At 53.2% G+C, this 27,620-nt stretch overlaps 9 protein-coding genes across 9 annotated transcripts; 5 read left to right on the forward strand and 4 right to left on the reverse strand.

The window, feature by feature from the left end:
• Positions 1 to 363: 363 nt before the first annotated feature.
• Positions 364 to 1,095, forward strand: V2A60_001395 (uncharacterized protein; the record flags this gene model as incomplete). The annotated part of the gene is made up of 1 exon (XM_083252756.1): positions 364 to 1,095. The coding sequence occupies one exon, from the start codon at positions 364 to 366 to the stop codon at positions 1,093 to 1,095; it is 732 nt and encodes a 243-aa protein (XP_083108882.1).
• Positions 1,096 to 1,744: 649 nt separating this feature from the next.
• V2A60_001396 (uncharacterized protein) lies at positions 1,745 to 2,622 on the reverse strand (the record flags this gene model as incomplete). Its single annotated transcript, XM_083252757.1, has 2 exons — positions 1,745 to 2,039; positions 2,177 to 2,622. 2 exons carry the CDS (start codon positions 2,620 to 2,622, stop codon positions 1,745 to 1,747), a joined length of 741 nt encoding a protein of 246 aa, XP_083108883.1.
• A 3,162-nt stretch (positions 2,623 to 5,784) lies between these two features.
• V2A60_001397 (uncharacterized protein) lies at positions 5,785 to 10,881 on the forward strand (the record flags this gene model as incomplete). The annotated part of the gene is made up of 14 exons (XM_083252758.1): positions 5,785 to 6,529; positions 6,589 to 6,809; positions 6,860 to 7,139; positions 7,202 to 7,435; positions 7,531 to 8,216; positions 8,280 to 8,442; positions 8,510 to 8,845; positions 8,907 to 9,015; positions 9,080 to 9,151; positions 9,216 to 9,266; positions 9,333 to 9,397; positions 9,457 to 10,081; positions 10,146 to 10,238; positions 10,299 to 10,881. 14 exons carry the CDS (start codon positions 5,785 to 5,787, stop codon positions 10,879 to 10,881), a joined length of 4,263 nt encoding a protein of 1,420 aa, XP_083108884.1.
• A 389-nt stretch (positions 10,882 to 11,270) lies between these two features.
• V2A60_001398 (uncharacterized protein) lies at positions 11,271 to 12,128 on the reverse strand (the record flags this gene model as incomplete). The annotated part of the gene is made up of 1 exon (XM_083252759.1): positions 11,271 to 12,128. The coding sequence occupies one exon, from the start codon at positions 12,126 to 12,128 to the stop codon at positions 11,271 to 11,273; it is 858 nt and encodes a 285-aa protein (XP_083108885.1).
• Positions 12,129 to 12,167: 39 nt separating this feature from the next.
• On the reverse strand, positions 12,168 to 12,998 carry V2A60_001399 (uncharacterized protein; the record flags this gene model as incomplete). The annotated part of the gene is made up of 2 exons (XM_083252760.1): positions 12,168 to 12,373; positions 12,503 to 12,998. The coding sequence occupies 2 exons, from the start codon at positions 12,996 to 12,998 to the stop codon at positions 12,168 to 12,170; spliced, it is 702 nt and encodes a 233-aa protein (XP_083108886.1).
• A 1,029-nt stretch (positions 12,999 to 14,027) lies between these two features.
• On the forward strand, positions 14,028 to 14,955 carry V2A60_001400 (polyadenylate-binding protein; the record flags this gene model as incomplete). Its single annotated transcript, XM_083252761.1, has 3 exons — positions 14,028 to 14,108; positions 14,285 to 14,541; positions 14,706 to 14,955. The coding sequence occupies 3 exons, from the start codon at positions 14,028 to 14,030 to the stop codon at positions 14,953 to 14,955; spliced, it is 588 nt and encodes a 195-aa protein (XP_083108887.1).
• A 3,634-nt stretch (positions 14,956 to 18,589) lies between these two features.
• V2A60_001401 (NEDD4 family E3 ubiquitin-protein ligase) lies at positions 18,590 to 21,558 on the forward strand (the record flags this gene model as incomplete). The annotated part of the gene is made up of 7 exons (XM_083252762.1): positions 18,590 to 18,624; positions 18,724 to 18,746; positions 18,846 to 18,884; positions 18,952 to 19,057; positions 19,191 to 19,327; positions 19,384 to 21,394; positions 21,459 to 21,558. 7 exons carry the CDS (start codon positions 18,590 to 18,592, stop codon positions 21,556 to 21,558), a joined length of 2,451 nt encoding a protein of 816 aa, XP_083108888.1.
• Positions 21,559 to 23,146: 1,588 nt separating this feature from the next.
• Positions 23,147 to 24,055, reverse strand: V2A60_001402 (NuoB/complex I 20 kDa subunit family protein; the record flags this gene model as incomplete). Its single annotated transcript, XM_083252763.1, has 3 exons — positions 23,147 to 23,597; positions 23,745 to 23,922; positions 24,013 to 24,055. The coding sequence occupies 3 exons, from the start codon at positions 24,053 to 24,055 to the stop codon at positions 23,147 to 23,149; spliced, it is 672 nt and encodes a 223-aa protein (XP_083108889.1).
• A 1,302-nt stretch (positions 24,056 to 25,357) lies between these two features.
• V2A60_001403 (Alpha/Beta hydrolase protein) lies at positions 25,358 to 26,360 on the forward strand (the record flags this gene model as incomplete). Its single annotated transcript, XM_083252764.1, has 2 exons — positions 25,358 to 25,521; positions 25,598 to 26,360. 2 exons carry the CDS (start codon positions 25,358 to 25,360, stop codon positions 26,358 to 26,360), a joined length of 927 nt encoding a protein of 308 aa, XP_083108890.1.
• Between the last annotated feature and the right edge of the window lie 1,260 nt (positions 26,361 to 27,620).

Genomic DNA, 27,620 nt, shown 5'->3' on the forward strand with positions numbered 1-27,620 from the left:
AACGGTCTGCGACTTTTGCTCGACGTAGCCCGAACCTTCTTGGGAACTCGGCAACAATCAGGAGACTACATGCCCTAAAACCTAACGGCGACGAAGGCTTTTCACTCGAGTTAAGGGGCAGACACAAGCTTGGTCCCCTTTTGAACCACCGACCAGCGTTTTCGACACATTCAGCACATCTTTGCGCCGAGAGCCGACAACTTGCAGGCGGGGCATCGGGCTCCGGCGTCTCCTTTGCACGACATACAACAACATTCCACAGGCCCGCGTGCCACCGACGTGGAACAAAGTATTGACAGCACACGCTGTGAAACGCCGCAAGAAGAAAAGGAAGGAAAAGTCAACGACCGCAAAGTGCCCAGTATGGACTCTTCCAGGACGACGGCTGGAAGCAGTAAGCAGGCCATGGGGACCGAGACTCCCGAACAACTCCTCGATGTGTTCAAGGCTGCCGCACTCTCCGTCACCAAACTATACAAGACGTCTGCGCTGGCCGAGTCCAGAGCGCGCGCCGACGGGTACCAGGACTGCCTCGAGGACCTGCTGAGCTTCCTCGACAAGGAAAACATGGGACTCTGCGACGGTGAGGGGTGGGGGATTCGCCGATGGGCCACCGAGAGGCTCGACGGCCGCGACAGCGCCCTTCAGAGCACCGAGAGCGAAGACGAGACGGAAAAGGCGGCGGAGCGAACGGCGTCGCCCGAGATGACGCGGACGAGTGCCGAACCCCAGCAAACAGCCACACAGATCAAGGCCGACTCGCCAGCGCCGACCGGCCAGCCACCGCGAGTCGACGAGCCGACGCACTTTGTCGTCCCCTCGCAGGACAGCTTCACCTTTCAGTCCGCGCATCCGTACCCCAACATCGCCACTCTCGACCTCTCCGACTCTCGAGCACATGACGCGTCCTCGTTTCCGGCACGAACCGCCAAAGCCCGACTCAACGCGACCGGCACCGGCCGCCTACGCACATCAGGCCACCTCGGGCGAGGCGCAGGCACCAAACGCCGCATCAACTTTGACGACTTCTTCGGCGGGTGCTTTGGAGGCAAGGATCCCTCAAACCCTGGCGGCAAACGTGGCCGACACGCTTGAACTAAAACAGGTCATGCGGCCGGGCAACGGATGCAAAGAACAGTGACGACCAACATCATTACCAATCAAACCTTATTCAAGCACAATACTTGAACATGCGGTCTACAGCGGACATGGTGGGGATGGCAATAGCGACATCTGTATATACGGGGAAGCATCTAAGCATTCGTGCTCAGCGGTTCTTTGAGATGGCGGCTGTTTCATAAGTAAAGTCCACCGGAGCGGGAATTTCCTTAGCATCTGGCATTTTCGTGGAGTTTTTTTTCGACTTTTTTTTTGTACTGGCAGTTCCGCATAACGGATTTCGCCATGGTTTTTTCTTGTGTTTGATGCGATGAAATGGAGTAGAGGGCATGACGGATACGATCTCTACGGCGCACCACGAGTTTCGGCATGGATGGCGTACCATATAGAAATGAATTGTTCAGCGCGTTAAGCATCAACTTTCGTTCGTGCCTTAGTGTGCATGCGTCATGTGTCGGATGAAGCATAGATTCACATTTGTCGTTAATTATACAAAACAGTCAACAAGTTGTTCATCTTGACAGATCTAGCATATTACACGGAAAAATGGTGGGTGGGCTGCACCGAGCTTGAAGCAGGAGAAGGAGGAGGAAGGGGGAGGGGGAGGGGGAGAGGAGGAGGAGGCTTAGTGCCACGAAGAATGTCGGTTCCTCGAATCGCGGCCTTGGTCGTGAGACTTGGCCACGACGGCGCGAAGGTGCTTGTTCTCGGCCTCGAGGTCGTCGATGTGGTGCTCGAGCATCTCCATGCGCTCCGCAGCGCCGAGGACGACCTCCTCGGAAATCTTGGCTAGCCTCCACAGGCGGAGAACGACGAGCAGGGAGCCGATGGACTCGGCCGGGCCGCGCAGGCTGACGTCGATGAGGAAGCTGAGGACGATGATGGTGGCGTCGAAGAGGTGAAACTTGGACGAGAGGTAGCTGAGACGAGCGCGTTAGTATCGGATACAGGAAGAAGAAGAAGAAGAAGAAGAAGAAGAAGAAGAAAGAAAAATAAAACGAAGAGGGAAAAAAAAAGCAAAAGGAGAGCGCGCCAACAGGGGAGGACAGAGACCTACCCCCAACCAAATGCGTAGATGCATGCGGCTAGCTCGAGCATAAAGGCGGTGCTAAACACCAAGCCAACGACTTCGAGCGTCGTCGTCGTCGTCTCGACCCAAGGCTCGTCGGCCTGGTGCGTCTCGCAGGCGATGAGCTGCAGAAAGATGTTGGCCAGCAGGGTGGTGACGTCGAGGGCGACGACGCCCATGACGAGAAAGTGCTTGCGGCGCGAGGCCAGCGCGCGGGCGCAAGCGCGGCGCCATGACAAGGCAGCGTCGCGATCGTGGTCGCGGTCGCGGTCGCCGCCATCTACGTCGTGGGTTTCGCCATTGTCTTGCGTGTCATGGATGTCGTGATACGGTGGGTGCGCGTCGGCGGCGTTGGCGGATTGATTTCGCTCGCCGCTGAGCAGAGGTGTTGACGATGCCGCTGCTGCGGCGGTTGTCTGTTGCTGATCGGCCATAATTTTTTTTAGAAATGGGTTTTTTCCGCGTGTGGTTGCGGACGCGGCCCGGGACTCGATATCACGGTGGCGGCGGTGGTGTTCCGGTACCGATGGGGAAACACAGAACGGAGTGAGAGTTTCCGTGATGGATTGCGGAGTTGGGAAAAAAAAAGGGAGAGAATTCAGATTCAGCAGGGGACAGGAATGTTCATTCTTGAACACGATGACACAAACCAGATCATTGGCACGAGCAATTCATTCACTTCGATTCCAAAGTGTACTCTACATCTGTCCGCTTGTTGATGGCTGCAAGTACTGAGTACCCAGCCCGCTCGTCCCCCGCGTTTGGCACCTGCACGTGACGGACGTCGGAAAATGGTGATGGACACAAGGCAGCATTCACAGCAAACGACGATGATTTCTCTCTCTTCTATATGAAAGGCATACAGCAGCAATCAGCATTATTTATTTTTCCCTTTCCGTCGTTGAGAACATCGCCACTGCATTGGACCACATCCATCTGTACTTCCACATCCCCCATACAAGGCCACTCACTGTCCCCGCCACCCGACGACTCCCCGCCATTTCGACACCCCGCCAACCGCCAAACCCCATCCAGGTCTCAGCCGACACCCGTTGCACCACCAAAGCCTGGTAGTCAGGATTAAGCAGACTGGTAGTACGCAGACTGGTAGTACGCAGACTGCTGCATCACGCCATTTTCCCATGGCACCACATTCTTCCAATACACGAGGGAGAGCGAGTGCTCCCTAGCCCCGGTCCATGCCGCGGCCGGAAACCCATCGGATTGAGCCGCCAAGCATGGGCGGAATGTGATGTTACGAAATATCTTCAATACGCGCACTGAATCGTGGCGCCTGCAAATATTTGCAGGGAACCGACGACTTGGATACTGAGTAAGTATAGTGTGGCTGCTTCTGGCATCCCGATTTGGGTAGCGCTATGCCGATCATACCCTGTAACCATGGGGTCTTTCGCGGAAGCCTGCGCTCTCGTTCCGTCTCTTCTGCGTCGACAGTTGTATCAATACCTGCCGGGATGCCTGTGTTCTACCCGTGGCTCGTCTGATAGTCTTGGCGACATATATGACCATATCGATACTAGATGACAATTGTGGCAAGCTACTCAAGAGACTACCTGCCATCTTGGGAAGTTCTGTAAACCCATCCCATTGGAATAGTTCCTACCAACCTGGTGCTGGTTGAAAGACCAAGCCACTACTTGCCAGATACCCCCTCAAATGGAGGCACTTTTGAGCGATCGAGTACTTTTCTCATCCTCTTTCCTCTTTCGCCGTATTGACCGCAAGACAGCGAGCAGGCTGTCCGACGGACCGTTATCACCTGAATCTCAAGGCCCAAGTGGTCAATGCTTCTCTCGAAAGCAAATATTGAGATGTCATCTGCTTCAGTTCACTGACTCGAAACCACACCGAAATCAACTACCGTTACAATATAATGCAAGGGACAAGCATTGGAAGGGGTGCAGCGCTCAGTAACAAATACATCTCAGCTACCGTCATGTGGAGCCCGAAGAAACAAACTATTAGCTAGTTAGTGGGCTTGCTTATCAATATCCGGTCCTAGCTCTCAAGAGCAAGCAGACCAAGTAAAAGGAGACGAAGCCGCGCCCAAAAGTTGGTCATCTTCATCTTTCATTCTCAAACACGACAAGACTGAAATTGCAATCATGCTTCCCGCTAGTTACCTGCTTCCCTTTGCCCTTTTGGGCAGCGCTCTTGTCCATGGGCTTCCCAGTGAGCTCCCCCCCCCCTCCAAACCTCGCCCAGGCTCTCTCTCTTCTCTAGCGCTGCACATGCATGCAAGTCCGTAATAGGAACAATCACTGATAACAGACAACACAGCTCCCGAGAACGGTGTGGGAAACGCAATTAATGCCCCCATGGGCTTTGGAGGGATTCACGCCGGGTCGGCCTATGCTTCTGAGCTTGAAGCTGGCGAGAGCGCGGCCTAGTTGGTCAAAAAGAACACAATGGGCAAGACTTTTGTTCAAGTTACCACCTAGATCATGTGGACGGGCGCATTCTTTTTTTGTATGTTTCTTTATATAGGCTGCATACACGTCTGAAACACGATGCCCATGACACCAAGAAAGGAACAAAACAAGTTTTCTGTCTCGGGCCACATGCAGAAATTGGCCACCCAGCCGGTTAGCGGCAGACGCCGGTGTGCATCATCCTGCAAACTTTGGGCGTGAGCATGTACCAGTACGCGAGGGAGCCCCAAGCGTATGACGGACCTTGGACCAATACCCTCGACAAGAGCCCAACTGTGATTCGTTGGAGCGTCATCAAGGCGCCCGGGGTTCGGCGTGCGTTTGTGTGTTGTGTATGTACTAAGTATGTTTGTGTATATGTCTCACGCCGCCCAGACAGGTTGATCCCGGTCCTTGACCTGCCTATAGCAGGCTAGCCGGAGCCTGTTCCGGTGGTGAACAGACGATGTCGGCGCTGGCGTGATTGGCCGCGACCGAATCCCACCCTCCATGGCGCGAGTCGCCGTTCTTCCGCCAAGCCCGGCTAACAATCACTTCGGCTCTGCACAATCAACACGACATAGCAGTGGGATCATCCATCTACTATCTGTTTTCCCTGCCTTTCTGCAAGGCCTGGATCCGCGGGTCGGGGAGAGCGCGTGAGGGACAACATCAAAATCGGTAAGGACTAAGGAGTAAATGCAAGACAAGGCTCGCTCGTCTATCCGTGCTCTCTGAAATCTCGGATCAAAGCTCGTGCCGTCATCCGCTTGCCTCCTAACGAACCCTTCTCACACCCACCCGGCCGAATCCAGTTCGTCGACGTTTCCCCGCTGCCGTTCGGCAAACCCCCTTGTACGTGCACGCTAAATCAATGGATGCGTGGTTGCATTGCTATTTTATTACCAGTTTCGCTTCGCTAGTGCATGTTGAGCCCGAGATGTAATCTGGCAACGGCGGCCGCACACCCCCAAAAGATCCTGGGCGTTATTACCGCCGCCCCGTCTACTATCCCTTCGTAGAGCTCGGTGCCCCTTCTTGCTCTTGTAAAACTTCCTGCATACCTTTCTCTCTCCTGATGGGCAGCTCAACGGCCCGCCAGCAACTGGAAAAAACCCGTCTTTTCCACGGCTGCCCCGAACCGCGCTCCTCTGCCCGCCTGCCATGGCTGCTGCGCGCAGGGCCGTCCATGTTGGCCCGGACGACCAGCTCTGGGGACCCCAGCTGCCGGGACATGCCGACTTCACCCTCGTCTTTGAGCAGTCCATGCTTTCCATCCTCCCCGCGTGTATGCTCCTCGGGGCGGCTCCCATTCACATCGGCCACCTCCTTCGCGGCCGGCCTTGTGTGCGCCCGGGCCTGTTGCTCTGGACGAAGCTGGCTTTCGTTCTGGCCTTGGTTGGATGCCACGCGGCGGCGATTTACACCTGGACCAGGCCTGAGTACTCTACCCATATATCGGTGGCAGCATCCTTAATCTGCCTGCTTTCAGGCATCTGTGTTGGGGCTCTGATCTATGTGGAGCACATCTATACAATCACACCCTCGGCCCTCGTCAGTCTCTACCTGACCGTGGCACTGGTATTCGACATTGCCAGAGCCCGCTCCTATTTTCTACGAAACGGACTGGACGTGGTAGGTCGCCTGGCGGTAACCACGGCTGTGTTGGAATCTTCGCTTGTACTTTTGCTTGAGATATCGAAACGTGCTCTCGTGCGTGACGGCATCTCTGCAACCTTTGGACGCGAAGCTTTTAGCGGTTTCTGGAACCGAAGACTCTTCCTTTGGATAAACTCGACCCTACTTCTCGGTTTCCGGTCAATTCTCTCTGTGGATGATCTTCCGGACTTGGGACCGGAGTTCGACTCTCAACATCTCCACACAAAGTTCACCCAGCATTGGGGCCAAGGTTGGTTGTCAATGGTTGCGCAAGTCTCTTGTTTAGTACACGTACCTAACAAGATGCAGCTGATAAGCATGCCAAGTATGCACTGGCAAAGGCTTGCTTCTACACGCTGCCATGGCAATTCATCTGCGTCATGATTCCACGACTGTGCTACACTGGCTTTACCTTTGCTCAGCCGTTCCTCATTCGCCGGGCCATCGAAATTGTGAAAGAGGATGATGTTTCGGCCGAAGAAACCTCTGGACTAATAGCTGCAACAGCTGTCATTTATTTTGGCTTGGCGGTATGCACATCTACTGGCTTCACATGCACATGTACTGACAGACTATGCAGATCTCCAAGGCATACTACCAACATCTCAACTATCGCTTCGCCACTTACATGCGGGGAATTCTGGTGACGGAAATGTGTCACAAAGTACTGACGCTGAATGAAGGCCAGCTGCGTGAATCTGCCATTTTGACCCTTATGACTGCGGATATTGCTGGTGTCGAAAGAGTCTGCTCCGATTTCCACAACGCTATAGCCAGCGTTGTCGAACTGGGCCTGGGCCTCTTCGTTCTCTCCCAAGTAGTGGGAGGGGCGTCTTTTCTCGTGCTAATTCCTGCAGGCCGTAAGTATTTACCTAACCGACGAGCCCAGCTTTACCTGCTCACGACGCTGACCTCACTTTAGTTGCAACTGTCATGTTGTCAGTCGTCACAAAACGAATGGGCAAAGCCCGCGCGAACTGGAACCAGAGATCTCAGGAGAGAGTTGCTGCCACTTCTCTCGCTCTTCAGCAAATGAAGAGCATAAAAGCCACTGGCTTGTCAGGTTTCATTTCGGAGCACCTTCAGAGCCTTCGTGAAGCTGAAATCAAGGTTTCACTCTCTGAACGCCACCTCCTAATATCTATCTATGCGACGAGTAAGTCTCCTACATTAAATCACAGTTGACAAAAGAACCAACGAAGCAGGATATGCTACCTTGGAGTAAAATCACACGTTCTAACCCACCACCAGGAGAATTTTCCAACGGGTTTACCCCAGTCATTGTAATCGCAGGAGCCATCTTCTGGACTACGTCATTGAGCGGCCTGGGCATCGCCAACATTTTCACTGCTCTTTCCATGGTGTCCATCATGATGGAGCCATTGGGTACAGCGCTGGTTGCCCTTCCATTCTTGGCTGCGGGACTGGCCTCTTTAGATCGTATTCAAAAGTTCTTGGCGAAGCAGGATTGCTTCGACTTGCAATTTACGACACCATCAGAATGCTTTGAAAAGGGACCTCTTCCGGAATTTGAGTTTGGGCTCGAAAATGCGTCATTCCATAACCCTGGATACGAAAAGCCGCTGTTCAAAAATGTCAACATGAAGCCTGGAAGAGGACAAATTGGGATGGTTGTTGGCAAGGTCGGCAGTGGCAAATCAACCCTTCTCAAAACTTTGGTTGGCGAGGTCCAACTCACATCAGGCTCCATTTACGGCAGTCAAGAGCCCATTGGATACTGTGATCAGACTCCATGGATCGAAGATGGTAACATCCTGGACAATGTTCTAGGCCGAAACGAATACAATGAAGACCGTATCAAGGTAGTGATCCAAGCTTGCGCACTCGATGATGACATTGCACAATTGGATGCTGGTATTTTCACTGCTGTTGGCGCTGGAGGCTGCAGACTGAGTGGTGGACAAAAAAGTCGACTGGTATGCCTATTTGTTTCCTGCATCTTGAACGATTGTTTAATGACTTAATGATCGTATATCTAGGCACTGGCGCGCGCGCTATACCTCGGCCCTCGAATCATGATTTTAGACGACATTCTTGGGTCGCTAGATGAATCGACTTCAGAAACTGTTTTGCACAGGCTTGTTGGTGCAGATGGATTGCTTCGAACGATGGGGATCACAGTCTTTTTGACAACATCTACACGTAAGTACCACGGCCTTGACCCTATACCCCAAGACTGGATCCTCGAGTACTCACATCAGCTGCGCAGGTGATCACCTTGACTACGCCGATGTTGTATACCTGCTGGGCGAGGACGGGTCTGTCAAAGTAGTCGATAAGCCCTCACGGGCCGCTTTTGATGATGGCGTTTTCAGAAATGCGCTACGTGACAAAGCTGGAGCGCTGGACAGTAAGGAAGAAGCATTCACCGGCCAAGCGCCGAGAGTGGAAGCCTTGAATAAGTTGTCGAGCGAGCTCGATCGATCAGCTCGCCAAAAAGGTGACGTGGTTCTCTATGGCTACTATGCCAAGACCTTTGGGCTGGCGATGTTTATTCCGTGGCTCCTGTTGGCCATTGTTGCCGCTGCCAGTTCAAGATTGCCCTGTAGGTTCGGTCCCGCCCTTGATTACTGTGCATAGACTTGTGTCTAACATTTGCAACATAGCAATATATATGCGCATATGGCTTGAAGTAGCGCCTACCACAGATGCCTACTTTGCCGGCTTTGCAGGTGTTGGCCTGATACATGTCATTTTGGTACTGATCACGACCGTGTAAGCCCGATTCTACAGAACGCACAATGGAAATGGACCCTCGCTCGCTCACACATGTTCACAGAATTTATTACTTGAAACTAGTACCTAAATCATCCGAGACGCTCCACTGGGAGTCTTTACAAGCGCTGATGAAGTACGATCCATCAATCCACCGATAAGAGCAAAAGCAAACATATTGGGACTAACAATGGCCCCAGAGCTCAGTTGAACTTTTTGTCTATGAAAGACAATGGGTCAATAATGAACATGTAAGTTTCATGATGATGGCGAAAGCTTTGGGGAACTTTGGCTAAAATGCGACTCCCCGAAAATAGATTTAGCCAAGATATGGGACTTCTCTCCCAGATATTGCCCATGAAGTTCGTTGAGTTTATATACGGCAAGTATCCGTGCCTGGCGATATGTTATGGCGTTGTCGTACTAATGATGTACTCATAGAGTCGACGACACTCGTGGTGGATGTTGGCATTGTTGCGTCTGGCGCCACATACGCCTTTGTCATTGTGCCCTTCTGCATTGCTCTTGTCTATATCCTACAAAAGTTCTACCTTCGCACGTCAAGACAGGTGCGACTCTTGGATATCGAAGCCAAGGCGCCACTGTTTGACAGGCTGGGTGATGCCAAGAACGCGATGCCTCACATTCGAGCGTTTCGTTGGCAGAAGCCTTTCGTCAAGCAATGCCTCGAGCTGATTGACTTTTCACAGAAACCTTACTACTTGATGTTTTGCATCCAGCGCTGGCTCACTATTGTCCTGGACCTGTCGGTTGGCGCCATTGCCATTGTTCTGATCACTTTTGCGGTCAAGTTCAGGAGCACCACATCCCAGGCGGCGATTGGCCTAGCCTTGGTGAACCTGACAACTTTTAGCCAGTCGCTTTCAAAGATGATCACCTGGTGGATATCTCTGGAAACGGCATTCGGGGCCATTGCAAGAGTCAAGTCTTTCGTAGTCACCACGCCGTCGGAGGAGAGTGTCCCTGACAACCTGGATGACAAGGATCTTCAGTCTTGGCCAGAGCATGGTGCGATTGAACTGGACCACGTTTCTTCGACCTATGTGTAAGCTTCTCATTGGGAAGACACTTGTTTGGTTTTCGATTGAGTTAATTAACGATGAGTTTAGTACCCCTACCAATGCTAAACAAGTTGGCATAGACGACTTCACAATATCAATCCCCGACGGAGAAGCTGTGAGTGTCGTTGGCCGCACAGGAAGGTACGTCTTTACTTCAAGAATCCACCGTTTTTGAAAACCGCGAAAGCTAATGTCTAGAAGTGGCAAATCCTCGTTGATATTGACGCTACTCCATTGCGTCGATTATACTGGCACAATCACAATTGGCGGTCGTAACATACGGACTGTGCCAGTGGAACGTCTACGTGAAAAGATCACCACCATTCCTCAAGAAGGAGTTGAGCTTCCTGGATCTGTGCGGACGAATGTAGATCCATACAGCAAGAAGGGGTCGCACACCCCAGAATCAGATGCCAAGATCATCAACCTCCTGAGACGACTTTGTATCTGGGAGGCCATCCAGAACAGGGGGGGTCTCGATGCAGAGTTCTCCAAGCTGAACCTTTCCAAAGGTCAAAAGCAGCTCGTTTTCCTCGCACGAGCTATGCTTCGCAGGGACACCACGCATTCCAAAGTCGTATTCATGGACGAGGCAACAAGCAGTGTTGACGAAGAGACAGATATCCAGGTGCGAGACGTGATCAATGGCTCCTTTGCGGGATCTACTGTCATTAGCATCACGCACCGGGCGTATGTCGCCCAGGATTCGGACAGAGTAATAGAGATAACTAGGGGGCAGATTGGCACCGAGCTTCGTCGGCGCCCCGGCTACGAGTATTCGTAGGCGAGTTGCATCATTGGCGTTTGGGTTTCCTGTTGATGTACAATTCTTGTTTCGAGCACGCAATAGCTGTTTTCTTTTTCATCTTCAATTTGCTTTTTAGAGTATATCATAAATCATCATAGAACCTTATGTACATTATTCTCTCCATAACTGTAGGCTTTCATGACGATTGCGCGACTGGCATCTTCTCCATTTACCGCTGCTACAACCAGTGCGCTCCAGAGGCAAAGCGAGCCAACCAGCTTTTGACGCGAGCCTCTCTGTGTCTTTCGTCTGCCAAATGCCATCAATCGCATCAGCCTGTAAACAAAAGTAATCAGAGCGAATCTGCAAATATACTACAAAGAATTTGTTGAAGAATCCCAGCTTTATGAAGCCTTTAAGCGCCCCTATGGTTCTTTTTCTCGCGTCGCGAATAATATCATGAGAACGGGGATCTGAAGGATGCCGACAAATAGAAACGGCAGACCGTACCAGTTCGTCCCCCAGTCGAGGCCAACGTTGAAGAGGCTGGCCAGGAACGGCCCGGATATTATGCCTCCGATGGCCTCGAAGACGGCAACGTAGCCAAACACGACGCCTTTGTGCTGGTCGTCCACGACAGAGGTGATCAGGCTGACGGTGGCCGGGACGTGGCCCGCGCTCAGCTCGTACAGGCACACCGACCCGAGAAACGAGACGCCGGTGGGCGCCACGGCCAGGGCCAGGCTGCCCAGGAGCAGAACGGCGACGAGGACGCGGGACAGCCAGAGGTCCTTGCCGGCGGCCGACAGCTTGCGCTTGTCGAGGAGCCAGTGGCTGGCGGCCGGGAGGAACGCGCCCACCATGGCGAGCTTGATGCCCGAGGCGACGGACGGGATGAAGCCGGCCTCGTCCCAGGTCCAGTCGAATCGCTTCGTGGCGTACTGCAGCCGAAAACGGCCCGAGAAGGCGGCAATGGTGTACGCCACGAGCGTGGAGAGCAAGAGACAAACCTTGGCGTTGGCGGCTATGAGGGCGCGAAAGTCACCGAGGCCACGCTTGCAGACGGACGCGATCTGGCTGAGCGTGCGCGTCTTGGCCGGCGTGCCGCCCGGAGAGGTCGTCGTCGCCGTGGCATGCTGCTTTCTCTTGATGGCATCGGCAGGCATGACAAGCTGCAGACAAAACATGGCGGCGCCGAGGCCGAGGACGACGCACTTGGTAAAGACGGGACCAATCTTCATGAATAGGAAGCCGGCAGGACCGGCGGTCAGGCCGCCGAGCATTGCGACGGCGGTGCAGAAAAAAAAGGTTGTGGCCCTGGTTCATGTTCCCCCATCAGTTTGAGGAGCGGTGATGAGGATGGTGGACGGTGCACGCAGGCACTGGGCAACATACCGGCTCTTTTCAGTGCTGATGCTATTTCCAATGTAGTGAACCATGGAAGTGAAGACGACCGGCCCTCCGCCTATTACGACGAGAGTAGCGCAGAGCCATACCCATCGAGTGTCGAATATCTGCGGGTTCAGGCCTTTGTTGCCCAGCCCCGAACACATTTTTCGTCAGTCAAAGGGTCTTTCTTTTTCCCCCCCCCCCCCCCCCCCCCCCGTTTTGGCCAGACAAGTGCTGGAAACAAAGAAAGCATCGAAACTGTACTTACAGACAATCAGCTCGGTGGCGTGCGTGAGCATCTGACCGAGGAGCATGAGGAGCACGACGAGCTTGGGCCCGTAGGCCTCGGCCATCATGTTGTAAGGTATGGCGGTCAGGATGCCGGGCACCAGGATAAAGGTCGACTCCCAGCCGCGGACGGTGGAGAGCTCGGCCTGGACCGCGTTGGCCTTGCAGCGCGGGTCGCGGAGCGAGTCGACGACGTCCGGGTAGCGGCGCGCGCAGATGGACCGCTCCATCAGGGCGCCCATGGAGACGCCGATGAGGACCGCGCACCACTCGCTGAGGAACAGCATGGCGACGCCGGGGATGACGACCCGCAGCGGCGTCCTTGACCGGTCTACCATAGCCGCCGCCGACGCCGCCGACGCCGCCGCGGTCGGTTCTTCCCCGGCGGTGGCAGCCCGAGCTGGCGCTGTCGTTGGCGCATCGTCGCCGTGTAAAAGTGGCCGGCGTTCTTCGGCAGCGACAACAGCGTCCGGCATGGCTGCGGTTGATAAGAGCCCCGAAAACCGAACACGTGCCGCAGTGAAGTGGCAATGGAAAAGATTCGGAGACGGAAGATGCTGGTGAGGTGCAGGGCTTTCAGGGAGGATGGAAGAAGAGCAGGGACAGACAGGTAGCTGGCCCCGGATGTTGCCCACCCAAACGAATTTAAGCTCAAGGAACCTGCCCACTAATAAACAGGCTCGATTCTATCAACTGATTTTCAATTGCGGATTTTGTCTTTATTTTTATATCGGTCAAGATCTTAACTCTCTACGATTCTCAAAAATATCTCCCCTATTTAGTAATGTGAGCCATTGCCAAGCTCTGTGTCGGAAGATATCGACGTCTCGGCATGTAGTGGATTGGCTGTGGTTGTGAGAGGTATTGGGTCCGTCTTCTGTAGGGAACCGACCGGTAGGCAGAAGAAAACAATGATAACTTCTTGAAAAAAAAAAAGGATAAAAAAAGCCCCCTTCCCCCTCCACTGATAAAAATGTGAAGTCAGGTTTCCGCCCTCTAAGCTTGTTGGTCTGACGTTCATTTCATAATTCACCGGCCAAACTTCGGCTCCACACCGATTCATTTCGTGATGGGCGGCCGAAGCACCAGTGATTGCGGCTCAGATCTACATCCGTCATCAACACCTTTTCCTACGTTGTCGAAAACGGCAAAGGAGCGCTTCTCGTTGTGTTTGGCGAGCAGAGGAACACCGTAAGATTTTATCTTTCCGTATTATTCATTTTTGGCCCGCAAACCACCGCCTGCGACAAGGGCGAGGGGGGAAGAGGCCTTGTTTGGTACCACCCAGCTTCACGCTCACGCTTTTCCCCTTCCTGGGTAGCTCGCGCGCGTCGCATTCAAAACGGCGCATTGCTGGCCTCGCATTCAAACTTTCCGAATGTATGCTTACGATTGACAGGGACGGACTTTATCTCCTTCTTCTTTTCTTCTTTTTCGTTTTTCGATCCTTGCCGACACGTAACCTCCCCCCCCTTTGCGATCGCGGAAAAGAGAAAAAGAGAACCATGTCCGAGGCAACGAAGCCAGAGGAGCCGATCCCGGCCGATCAGCACGAGCAAGACGGCGAGATGGCGGGAACAGAGGAGGTGAGCTACGGGCCTCTCTCCGGAGAATGACTTGGCGCATGTGCCGCCGCGCGCGCGCGCGGCGGGCGTGTGTGAAGGAGACGAAAGAAAGAGGAAGAAGAGAGCGGCAGGAAAGACACGAAAAAAAAAGAAACAGTTTTGCTTACACGGACTGGTGTTTTTTCACAATCGAATAGGAAGAAATTTCGGCCATGAAGCGTCGCGTGGCTGAGATGGAAGAGGAGGCAAAGAAGCTCCGGGAGATGCAAGCCAGCCTGGAGCAGCAGTCGGCCAGCCTCGCCGACGACAAGGAGTCGGTGGACGCGCGCAGCATCTTTGTCGGCAACGTCGACTACTCGGCGTCGCCCGAGGAGATTCAGGCGCACTTCCAGAGCTGCGGTTCCATCAACCGGGTGACGATTCTCCTCGACAAGTTCTCCGGCCAGCCAAAAGGGTACGTGCATCATTCGTTTTGCGCCGAGCGCTGTCATGACGCTCTCTCCTTGCTGTTGTTCAAGACCCCCCTTGCTTTCCCCACTTTTGTTTCCTTTCTCCTTTCTTCTTCGCTCTTGGTCATCTCTCAAGAAGGACCTGCTGTGCTAAATACCTCTGTCGCAGATACGCGTACGTCGAATTCACGGAACCGAGCCTCGTCGCGCAGGCCCTTGTCCTCAACGAAAGCGTCTTCAAGGGCCGCAACATCAAGGTGACGCCGAAGCGCACCAACGTGCCGGGCATGGGCCGCGGTCGGGGCCGCGGTGGGTTCCGGGGCGGCCGAGGAGGGTTCGGCCGCGGCGGCGGATTCCCTCCCCGGGGAGGCTACCGAGGTGGCGGGCGCGGTCGGGGCCGTGGCTTCACGCCTTACTAGGAGCAAGGAAATGGCACGTTCAGTCCCTTGGCCGAGTACAGGTAAGGAAGAGAAGAAGAGAGGAAGGGAAAGATGAAAAAAAAGAAAGCAAGAGTCGACAGGATAAGTTTTTTTTTTCATTCACTATAATGGGGAGGGCGCGGAAGCAAAGTGCACACGGCAGCGATGTCAGGGTATCCTTGTTTGTGGTCTCTTGCCCATCAAAGCCAGCGTCTATTTCGTTTAGAGCTCCCCGAAGACTGATGTTTATTGGAGTGCTTTATACTGGCTTGACAATGAAGAAGAAGAGAGAAAGAGGAAAGAAGAAGAGAGAAGAGAGAAAAGAGAAAGAGAGCGAGCAATATAAAGAGTGTGAGGAAAGAAAACTGTGTCAAGACTAACAATATGGATATCCCCAGATGCCAAGGATGTATGTGCTATTGCGAAAGGCGACTGCAGCGCTGCCCCCTTTAGAGGACGGTTTTATTCCCGGCGTTCGAGGCCTTTTTATAGCAAGAATAGCTAGTAATGTGATGTTTTTGTATTACATTGCATTGCATTTTGCGCACTCGGTATATGTTTGCATGAATCCTGACGGAGAGGGGCTAGTTAATTGCCTTTTTTGCAATCAACATGGTGAGATGGTTGCATTGTAAGGAACCATTGGACCGTTTGTTTGATAACTAGCCGACATGAGCCACACTACTACTCCGTACTTAGGTACTTCTTAGTTACGGGACGAAATGGCAGGCAGGCAGGCATGCAGGCAGGCGGACCCATGTATTCAGTAGACACACACATGCCAACTGCAGGGCGCGGACAATCGTGGCTTGGGCGGCGCGTGGTGAAACCAAAATAGCAACAGTCGGGGGGATGGTGGTTTTATAAGAGGCAGCCCAGGGGGTGGCAAGGCGGCTGCAATGAAGCCCCAAAATAGGCGGTGGGAGGCAAGGAAAGAATACTGATGCTGATACGGATTTGTTGGTACGGCAAACGGATACTGGCACTCGAGTGCGCGAGTCCCAGATCTCCTTGCATGGGACAAGACCGATGCTTCTATTTTTTTTTTATCTTTGATTTGCTGGTAGATGGCAGATGGGCCCTTGTTGGAAACACGACAGACAAGGTTTCATCATACTGCAAGGCCGGGCCTGGAACGCTGGGGGGGGGGAAGGGATGGCGTGTCGACCGTCGTCATCAGCCTCCCAAGCTCGCCGAGCCGGGGCGAGTTGGAGCGGCCGAGTACTGATAGTAGTAGGGAGCTAAGTAGACTTTTGTTAGGATGTTAGGGTCAGAGAGGAACCCCTCGATACGAAGAAGGCTACTTAGCAAGCAAGTAAACTGGCAGCGGGGATTGGGTGTGCAGCGTGGCGTAGGAGGAGACCAGGAACGGGCATTCGCGCCGAGAATGTGTTTCTTGTCCAACGAGTTTTTTTCTTGATTTTTTTTTTAGTTTGATTTGATTTGATTTGATTCATTGATTGAGTGATGCATGAAGTAGGCTCTCGAGGGAGGCGGGTTCGCTATCCGGGCTTTGACAAAGAGTTTTGAGAGAGCTCTCGGCGCAGCCTTGCCGCGGTTCATCATTACTGAGAGGTGGGTGTCGCATCGCTGGTTACAGAAAGGGCAAGGCTTGGACGACAAGGATGGAAGCGTGGCGGGCGACGGGCGGGCGGGCGGGAGAGTGGCTGGATGTTTGGGGAGGAGAGGAGGAGGCAGTGTAAGAGGCAGACAAGCAGAGTGTCAGAGAGGGCTTTGCGCTTGCCTATTGAATCCAGGCCAAGTACTGCTACCGAGTAGGCCCGCCGGGGGCGTGGCGCTTGTCCCGCCACGAGTGAGGTTATCCAGACATATGTCTGTTGTATCTGAATCTTTAATCAATAGGAGAGACGGGAGCGCAAGTGGAGGGCGATGCTCGAAACCAAAACATTCCATCTAGAGGAGTAGTGGTATTGTTTCTTCTTTCTTACTTTTTCATTGTTCTTTTCGCCTCTTTTTTCTTTCTAAAAAAAAAAAAAACAAAAAACAAAAAACAAAAAAAAACAACAACAACAAATCTTCCGTATTCCCGTCCAAAAGCAGCATCCGTAAGCCGTACAACTACTTAATATACAACACACACAGGTTATTAGTAGGTGGTGAGGCCGCTCTTGGGGGGCTTGCCCGAGTGCGCAGCTGCATCAGAGGGTGGCAGCTCGGCCATCATAAACCCACCAACCTGCCAACCTGGAAACCGCTCTGCCTCTGGAAAGCCTGCAACGGACGGCCTGCAAAGCTCTGCAAGCCTCATAAGCCCCGGCATCAAGTGGCCGAAGAAGTTGCTTGGTGGTTCCTCCTCATCAGTGAGTGAGATGGCTGCCGGCTTTCCCGTCCCACTGCATCACGTGCCCCCACGCCCCAAACTCTCCGTCTGCGGCTCTGCCACAGCGGGCCAAGAGGCAAGGTACCTAACCAGTACGGAGTACTTGCAGTTGAAGATGGGTAGATATACCTAGGAAAATGCTTTACAAATAATTGTCTATCAATGTACTTAGGCACTAAGTAACCTACTTACCTACTCCTACCTTACCTTCCCATAAGTATGCTTTTTAAGTACAGCGGGCCAGGTGCACACAACGGGCCAGCCGCAACGCACTACCCAGCTAGGTACCCACCGACCTGCTTTTACGTCGGTGCGGCCGTCTGTCGTCCTGTCGTCTGCATGTAGCTACAGTAGGTAAGCATACCGAGTAACCTGCTGTCGGATGCCCTGTTGCCGCTTACGGGTACCTACCTTACCTACTAAGATGGCCAGCCAGGTAAAGCTAGCTCTTTATATGGTGCTGTTGCCTTGTCATTACCTATGCCCTCCAACACCAGCCACCAGGGCTTCAGCTTGCTTACAGTAAGTTACAGGTAGGTACCTCTATGAATCTACCCTACCGACCTTAGTACTTACTTACTGACCTGGATGCCTGGGTTCCTGCGGTACTAACCTGCTGGTACCTTAGTACCTACCTACCTACCTAGGTATAAGCCCCTCCCTACCTCTCCCTCGGCGCTCCTGCTTTCTCCCGGCCGGCGGCGCTTGGCCAAGCAAAAAAGACGCCCCCTTCAGCGTCATACATAAGTAGGTACCTACTTACAGTGGGTATGTACCTAGGTCGGTAGGTACTTGTAAATACTGATCCAGCCAGCCAACCAGCCAGCCAGCCCCAGCCCGCCTGCCAGTCAACCTGAAGCGGGGGAGAGGGAAAGAGAAATAAGTAGAGCGAGGGGGAGAAGAGAGAGAGAGCAAGATACCTCGTAACCCTCTTCTCTCTCCCTCACTTACTAATAAATAAGTAAAGCACGCTACCTACTTACCTCTCTGCCAAACTCGCTGCTAGTCGTCGGGCGCCGCGCTGCACAGCCTCAACTTCGCTCTCGCTTGCCCATCGACCTTCGTAGCCGCAGCCGTCATCATCACCTTGCTCTCTTTTTTTTTCTTTCTCCCTAGCTTGCTGCCTTGGCCTTCCTCCCCCCGCCCCCCGCCCCGAAAAGAGAGGTCTCGTTGCTTTGTCCTCGAACTCCTCCACCCTCCACTTCGCTCCCGCATTGCGGCTTCTTCGCTGTCCTCAACTTCCATCTACGCTTGGTCTTGCAGTGCCTGGTGCGCTGCCAACCTGGCACAATCATGAGTTCGAGCCGAGCCGAGTCTGGCCTGCCCAGGTGAGTCTTGCCCCCGTCGACGTGATCCCATTTCCCGACACACGCCAGTTTCCCTCTCTTCTTTCTTCTTCAATGCTGACCGCTGCCTCGTCGCTACAGCAAGCCGAACCTGCGAGTCACCAGTTAGTCGCCCCATCACGCCCTGCTCCGCATCAGAAATACCCGCGACCGAACCGAGTCGCCCTCCCGACACGACGACGAGTTGCTGACAATTCTGATAGTCATTGCCGCCGATGGACTCTACAAGCGTGATGTTTTTCGTACGAACCAGCCCCTGCACTCGCTTTGCTCTTACCTTGACGCCATCATCATGCTGACCAACCGCAGGCTTTCCCGATCCTTTCGCCGTCGCCACCCTCAATGGTGAGCAGACAAAGACGACCAGCGTCAGCAAGAGGACGCTGAACCCGTACTGGAACGAAAGCTTTGATTTGTACGTTACCACCCACTCTCCAACCCCTCCACCCCTCTACATGTCTCGCACCATCTTTCGTCACCTCCTTCATGTCTTTCTTATTTCTGCAATGTCCCGCATTTTATTCCGGCATACTCTGACACATCCACAGCCGCGCCAACGAGGGCAGCATCCTTGCAGTCCAGGTCTTTGATCAGAAGAAATTCAAAAAGAAGGACCAGGGTTTCCTCGGCGTCATCAACATTCGCGTCGGTGATTTGATGCCAGACATTAGCCCGGATGCCGATGGTACAGTCTCTACCCCTCTCGAGTCCCCTTTTCCTGGCTAACTCCCAATCCTCCAGACCAGATGATCACAAGAGACCTTAAGAAATCCACCGACAATCTTGTTGTTCACGGAAAGCTCATCATTAACCTTTCTTGCAATTTAAATACGCCGATCCGAAACGGACAGGGTTCCTCCAGTCGCCCGGCAGCAAATGCTAGCACCTCGAATGTTTCCACCCTGTCCGCTCCGGCCAACGACAATCGACCCGGGTCTGCCATGTCCTCCACCAACGGCAACGGTCTCGGTGTTCCTGGCGGTTCAGCCCCTCCTCACCCGGCCAGTGCCGGCCCCACGCCAGCGCCATCACAAGGCGGCTCCGCGCCTCGACCGACCAGCCAGCTCAGCCCCTTCGAGGACGCGCAAGGCCGCTTGCCCGCTGGCTGGGAGCGCCGCGAGGATAATCTCGGCCGAACATACTACGTCGACCACAACACCAGGACGACGAGCTGGAACCGCCCTACTGCCAGCGGCACCGGGGAGAGTCGAAACGAAACCACGCAGGCCGAACGAACCCGACATCAGAACAGAACTCTACCCGAAGACCGAACCGGCTCCAGCTCGCCCACTATGCAGCCTAGCTCGCCCAGCAGCAGCCCCCCGCCACCGGCCAACAGTGCTGCTGCGGCTAGCAATGCTGCCGCCATGATGCACACTGGTGCTACGAGCCCCGGAAGCGGCGAGCTGCCGCCTCTCTGGGAGCAGCGCTGGACCCCCGAGGGTCGCCCGTACTTTGTCGACCACAATACCCGTACGACCACTTGGGTTGACCCCCGTCGCCAGCAATACATCAGATTATACGGCGGCCAGAACAACGCCAATGGCCAGATTCAGCAGCAGCCCGTGTCTCAGCTCGGTCCTCTGCCCAGCGGCTGGGAGATGCGACTCACCAACACGGCTCGCGTGTACTTTGTCGACCACAACACCAAGACCACCACCTGGGACGATCCTCGTCTCCCGTCATCGCTCGATCAGAACGTGCCCCAGTACAAGAGAGACTTTCGACGCAAGCTCATCTATTTCCGTTCGCAGCCTGCTATGCGCAGCCTCAGCGGCCAGTGTCACGTCAAAGTTCGACGCTCTCACATCTTCGAAGACTCCTTCGCTGAAATTACCCGCCAATCTGCGACTGATTTGAAGAAGCGCCTCATGATCAAATTTGACGGCGAGGAGGGTCTCGACTACGGTGGTGTCTCCCGAGAATTCTTCTTCCTGCTTTCTCACGAAATGTTCAACCCCTTCTACTGCCTCTTCGAGTATTCTGCCCACGACAATTATACTCTGCAGATCAACCCTCATTCCGGCATCAACCCCGAGCATCTCAACTACTTTAAATTTATTGGCAGAGTAGTTGGTTTGGCCATCTTCCACAGACGCTTCCTTGATGCCTTCTTCATTGGCGCCCTGTATAAGATGGTTCTGGGCAAGGCCGTCGCCCTGGCCGACATGGAAGGCGTTGACGCCGACTTTCACCGTTCGCTTCAGTGGATGCTCGATAACGACATCTCAGGCGGAATTTTGGAGCAAACCTTCTCCACCGAGGACGAGCGCTTTGGCGTCTTGACCACAGAGGACCTCATTCCTGGTGGTCGCGACATCGAAGTCACAAACGAAAACAAGAAGCAGTATGTTGATCTCATGGTCAAGTGGCGCATTGAGAAGCGCATTGCAGAACAATTCCAGGCGTTCAAGGAGGGTTTCCACGAGCTCATCCCTCAGGATCTCATCAACGTCTTTGACGAGCGTGAGCTGGAGCTGCTCATTGGTGGTATCGCAGAGATTGATGTGGACGACTGGAAGAAGCATACCGACTACCGTGGATACACCGAGTCTGACGAGGTCATCCAAAACTTTTGGAAGACTGTCCGCTCTTGGGATGGTGAACAAAAGTCGCGCCTGCTGCAATTTACCACTGGTACCTCGAGAATTCCCGTCAATGGTTTCAAGGACCTTCAAGGTAGTGATGGTCCGCGCCGTTTCACCATTGAGAAGGCGGGCGAGCTCGTAAACCTGCCCAAGGCACACACTTGGTATGTCATTTCGCTCCTGGGAGTTGCCTAGATTGTCCAAACAATACCAACTAACGCTTTCCAGTTTCAACCGTATTGATCTGCCCCCATACAAGGACATGGAGACGCTGCAGCAGAAATTGACCATTGCCGTCGAGGAGACGATGGGCTTTGGTCAAGAATAAAAAGATGACGTGATGATGCATGACGATGATGGTGCAACCTGGTGTTCCCGACACAGACCTGTCTTGTCTGGCCTGTTCCTGGTTGCCCTTGTCTTTTCCTCCTTTGGCGATTTGTCCTTCACTGTTCTCTGCGCACAGAGCCTTGCATTTGGGTATATAGTTTTTCTTGTTTTTCTTGTTGTTTTTGTTCATATTGGTTTGAATCGGTCTCGAGACCAGGTTATGCTTGGCGCCGGCGGTTAATGTTCCTAGTATGAAAGCAGCCATGGCGCTGCCAGCGAAGGGTGAGAGAAGCAGAGAAGCAGAGACGAAAAAAAAGAGCAACCATGACGCGATTTGAGAAGTCGTCTCCTCGTTTCATTTAACGGAACAGGAAACGTAATTGAGGGATATGACAATCCAGTCTCAATCAACACGCAGGTGCATTGTCTTGACGGGACTTTGGACAAGGGAAAAGTTGTGCTAGCTTTTGTCGGACACGAAGCATGCTGGGCCGTACTATGGGTTTCACTACACTCCCTCTTCACCCCCGCTAGACAATAGAATGGTGTTTTCTTGCTTCTTTTTTTCTTCTTCAACCGGTTCTCCACCTCTTTTTTCTTGTGAGATGTGAGATTGGACAGGAACAAAAAAAAACACTCTCCTGGTGGTGTCTTGTTAAGTTGGCGCGGTCAGAGTGCACATTTGCGTTTTTTCGTTGTCTGCATTCATTGGTCTTGATGAAGCTCTGTTGTTAATGTGTGTGTGTGTGTATGTTTTCTTTTCTTTTGGTTTTGTGCTTTGATTTTGGTTTCGAATCGCATTCTTCCATTGCATTGGTATATACATATATACAGCTACCACCGTACTTGACCTTAATAAGACCTGTGTTGCCCCCCCTTTCCCTGCTAAGCTCTCTTTTCTCGGCAATTCGAAAAAAAAAAGAACAACCTTGCTTGCCCTTGTACTGGAGATCAATGACTGTGGCTGCTGGTCTCATTTTTTTGATCATTGTGAGCAAAGAAAGGGAGGGGGGCACGAACATGGCGAATGCACGCGTCATAAATGTGCCCAGTGAAGCCGGAAAGGATCCCCCGCAGCATGTTTTTTTTTCTCTTCTTGGAATTGTACAGTGATATTTTGGAGGGCAGGGCCGCTGTCTCTTCTGCTAAATTCTCTGCCAGGGAAAATAAAATAAAAAGGGTTGAGTAGCAGCCAAAAACAAAAATAAAAAGACAGAAACCCAAAAGAAGCCGAATCTCCCTGCCACCTGTACAAAGGGAATACGAAATAAAACAAATGCAAAGAAAAATCCTTTTTTTCAGCCCGTGGCCGCCGCTTCCTCCATGTTGGCACAGGCAAAAAAAGATTCTAAATACACAGGTTGCCCCTCTGCCTGACCATCCAGTGTTGGAAGCAAACGCCACATCTTACTCGGCAGTGTAAGTAGCGCAGGGGCACGCACTCGGAGCACTCCCCATACACTCGAGAAATCTGCATCTATACCCTTGCAATGCGCTCAGTCTCCCAGGATTCTATGGTCATATGTTGTTGTTTTTTTTTTCGTAGGTTTTGTTTGAAATTGGCGCAAAGCCTCTTCCCCCACAGTTTACCTGCGGTACCACATGCGGGTGATTTTGGTGTTGCGCATCTTGCGCTGGAGCTGGAAGATGCCGTACATGAGGGCCTCCGAGGTGGGCGGGCAGCCTGGGACGTAAATGTCGACAGGGACGATACGGTCGCAGCCGCGGACGACCGAGTAGCTGTAGTGGTAGTAGCCGCCACCGTTGGCGCAGCTGCCCATGGAAACGACCCAGCGAGGGTCGGGCATCTGGTCGTAGACCTGGCGCAGGGCGGGGGCCATCTTGTTGGTGAGGGTACCAGCGACAATCATGACGTCGGACTGGCGAGGAGAGGCACGGAAAATAATGCCGAGTCGATCTTGATCGTAGCGAGGGGTGGAGAGGTGCATCATCTCGACGGCGCAGCAGGCGAGGCCAAAGGTCATAGGCCAGAGTGAGGACTGGCGAGCCCAGTTGGCAATGACATCGAGAGAGGTCCTGTGTCGTGTGGTTGGAATCGGTTAGCAACGTTTCAACCAAGGTAATCACCCCCGCAACGGGTGGCGAGGCCAATTGAAAGGACATCGGCCGTGGTGGGTAGCAAGCCGTTGTGCAGCGCGCCTAGGCATTTGTGGTCCAACGTACAGAGCATATTGGATGACACCCTTGGTGCCCTCATCGCTGCCGATGGGAACTTCCTTTCGGACCTTGGCGAGGCCACCGGCACCGCTGTGCGATGTCAGTGAGGTGGCGTCTCGTTTCGAGCTGGTGGAAAGCGCGGCGGCGGCCCGGAAGGGAATCATGGCAGTAGTGGTGGGTTTAGCTGCAGGAATTTTTGGCGTTAGCGACACCCCAAAATTTACAAGACAAAATCGACGACCGAGAGGGCATCTTCTCGTCGTTTCGAACGTACCTCGCAGGGCCATGGCGGCCGCCGAGCGGGTAGAGGCGAGCATTGTGTGGTGGTGGATGGCGGGACGAGCGCGAAAAATGACCAGGACGGGGGCGGCGGACGGAAACGTGGAGGGAGACGAAGGCGGGAGATGGAGATCTCCGTAGGAGAAAAATACTGCCTGAAAATCGTCTTCCAAACAATTGAATGCCGAAGAGACGAGAAGATAGGACGAGATGGCAGGCCGACGCTGAAAGCCAGAGGGTGGGAAAGTCTGGAGAGAGAGAGAGAGAGAGAGCTTGGCCCCGGTTGTGCGGACTGAGGCCAAAAGATGCGCTGGGATTGTAATAAAATGGGGTCTCATGGTTTGGTATTGGCGGTCCTGTGATTGGCTGAAAGGCCGTGGCTGCCCGCGAGGTTTAGCCGGGTGAGGTAAGCATGGAAGCTACGGAAAGGCTGGGCGAGAGTTGGTTGGCGGCATTTCAAGAGTCCAAGTAATGGCATTGAGAATAGTTGAACTAAGCTATTCTGTTCTATAATAAACAGTCAGTCGCGCTTTTAATAGGTCTGCGGTAATTAAGATTCAAAAAGCTTGTTGCGATGGCAATGTCTTTTGCTTGGATTGGCAGATGTTTCGATAGCCTGGTCCTAATTTCTAGATAAATTAATCATAGACGAGAGTTGGAACTGATATATTCAAAACCAAAGTTGTAGTGAAAACTTGCAATTTGTTTTTTTCTTGAAAAAAAATTGATGCATGTAAACACCATATCACCCACTCCTGTATGGCTTTGTTGGGGCTCATCCACTGGCCATCTCTCACTACAAGTCTTCCCCTATCAACACGACGCCAACGAATATTGAATATGGCGGGGATGTCACGACCTGACTTAAAAAGACGCGGATGCAATTTCGATGATGACGGCCGTATCTACACACTCAGTATAGGAAGAGGAGCGAAAACGTTGGCTGGATCAAACGGCATGATACAGAGTGAGGGAAAGTCAGATTATTCCGGCATACAAGTTGCTAGCGATCTGCATTTTTCTCACTGCGCCGAATATATGCCCATCTATAACCAGTTTGCGCCATGATGATTGTTTGACATCTTCATCTGATAAGATTGATAAGCCACCTCATGGCTGGACCCAAGATCCACAGGCAGTGGAGTGAGCGAGTTCAGCCCAGCCCAGAAATCCTTGCCAAAAAAGATCAATTCTGGCGACATCGGACTCGCTCGGCCAGACGAGACTTCTGTCCAAAAGAATACATCTTCTGCAGAAGAACTGGCGAGGTCGCGGGCTCTCTCTCTCTCTCTCTCAACAGCCTCAACATCCTCCATATAGGCCACATCCTCCCCCCAGCCATGGCGCCAGAGGTGACGGCCGTGCGGCAAGGATATCTCCAGAATTCGAGCGAGTATATCGCGCAGACGGAGAGAGGCGACTTTCTTGTGCAGATCGCTTGGCCTTTGTGCTGGAGCGAGGATCGCGTGCGGCCACAAAATGACACTGGGCCAGTGTCCACGCTGTAAGTGACATACTCTCCTACTCTTCTACCTTCAAGACGCCACGCGCCTAACCGGTCTGGCTGCCCGCCGCTCCAGGTATCTCGTGGACGGCAATGTCTTCTTCTACACAGCGGTAGACATTACCCGGCGGCTAGAGTTTACCGACAACGTGAGAAATGTGGTTGTGGCCGTAGGCTATCCCAGGTCCAACTACGTCTACGACTTCCGGAGGGGCCCTGATCTCACCCCGCCCACGCCCGACGGCCAGTATGTCATGCCCCTTGGCCGAGATGGGAAACCGAGGACGGACTTGCAGTTTGGTGATGCCGACAAGTTTCTGGACTTTATTCAGGACCATGTCATGACATATGTGCAGGAAACGCTGTTTCCGCACCTGCCGCTTCACGACGGACGGAAAGCTCTCTTTGGCCACTCGTACGGCGGCATCTTTTCTCTGCACACGCTCTTCACCCGGCCGAGCCTCTTTGGCTTTTACATTGCCGCGAGCCCGGCCATATGGTGGAGCGACCACGCCCTGGTCAAGAACCAAGAGGCACAGCTCCATCGTCGCGCGCATCCCGCCAGCCCGGCGCCGTCGCTGCTGATTACGTGGGGCGTTTCCGAGGATGAGCTCGAGAGGAGACCGGGCGAGAGCGACGAGTCGTTTCAGAAACGGAAAGGTATCGCAGAAGGCAAAGAGATGAGGGAGAGTGCGGCGGCACTGGTGGCCCGCTTGGAAGCTTGCCCGAGCGTGGACAAAATTTGGACATGCCACTTCCCGGGCGAGGATCATGGGAGTGCAGCGGTTGTGGGCCTCCAGAGAGGCATTATGAAGTTTCTTATTGAAATGTCTCAGTAAAGTATTAGTGGCGCCGAGTCTTGGTACTTCAATCTCTTTGCTTTATTCCTCCTCTTCTCTCTCGCCGTTGTGGTCTTGGCTGGCACCAGTCTCGCAACGTACGGATGCGTTACGCGCAGGTCGAATAGATAGTGATGCAGATGGCGCTCAAGATGGCACACAGCTAAAAGGCATACCTGTTGGAAACGTCAGTGCCCCGAACGAGTCACAGTAGAGTACCATGTACGGAGTACTAGACAAGAACTAGTGTTGTACATTAACATGAATCTTCGGCAGCTTGCAGGCTCATCTTCCGTACTCCACATGTTGCATGCGCACAAGCTATCCTGATAGACCCCAACTTAAGAACGCTACACATGTGTTGAAAAACACCTCCTACCTGGGTTTGGTGGTGGCTGGCATGGGCTAAACACAGCCACCATCGCGACCATGTCGAACAGAATCAGATAACGGCAATAAGGCGCCATAACTCGGGGAAAAAAGACTTGGGTGCTATTACTGTCGAGCCCTTGCTGCAATGAAAGCGGCCAGATGCGATGCTAGCTAGCGACCCTCGTGCACGACTAACATGAGCGACATTGCGCGTCACCTCGCGCAACCCAGGGCGACGCATGGTCCACTGACTCGAAGCAGCGTGAGTGAAAAAATTCAGTCGGGTTTCCTATTCATTCTACGGTTCAGAGTGTAGCGAATCGACTCTTGGGCAGGGGCTGGCGCGGCTTCCGACACGAGCCGTCGGGAGCTATTCAGGCTTTGGGGGCTTATTACCCCTGAGCATCCTAATCTGGGGCATTGGGCTTGCTTCCGGAGGCGCTTTTCAGAGTCACAGCGTAACAGGGCACGCCACCTGTCATTGTGTTTCATCCCGATACCCTAGTACAGTGGCTACGTGAACGACAATGAACTTTGACGGTTCTTGAACAAGATGGACCGTTGTTTCCAGTACGCATTGATCATGCCCTTGAACGTGGTTTTTTGCGCTTATTAGGAACGCTAGAAAGCAGGCAAGCAAGCTATCGAAGGCCTGGTTTGCTTATTAGCAGCGGAGCCCCTTGTCTTAACTAGCAAGTAGTAGCTTGAGCCTCGTTGGTAGTGTCTCTCTACTGTATTTGTAGTCAGCAACACGTGGAAACGACGAAGCGTTTTATGCGCAGATGAAACCACTCAAACCACTTGGCACCCAGGAAAGCCATACCAGTGGCAGTTCTATTGGCAAACTTGTAACTCTGAATGCACCACTCTCCGGGGCGGAGAGGCCGT

The sequence above is a fragment of the Cordyceps javanica genome, chromosome 1 (assembly GCF_051103115.1).
Source record: "Cordyceps javanica chromosome 1, complete sequence".
Taxonomy (NCBI): Eukaryota; Fungi; Ascomycota; class Sordariomycetes; order Hypocreales; family Cordycipitaceae; genus Cordyceps; species Cordyceps javanica.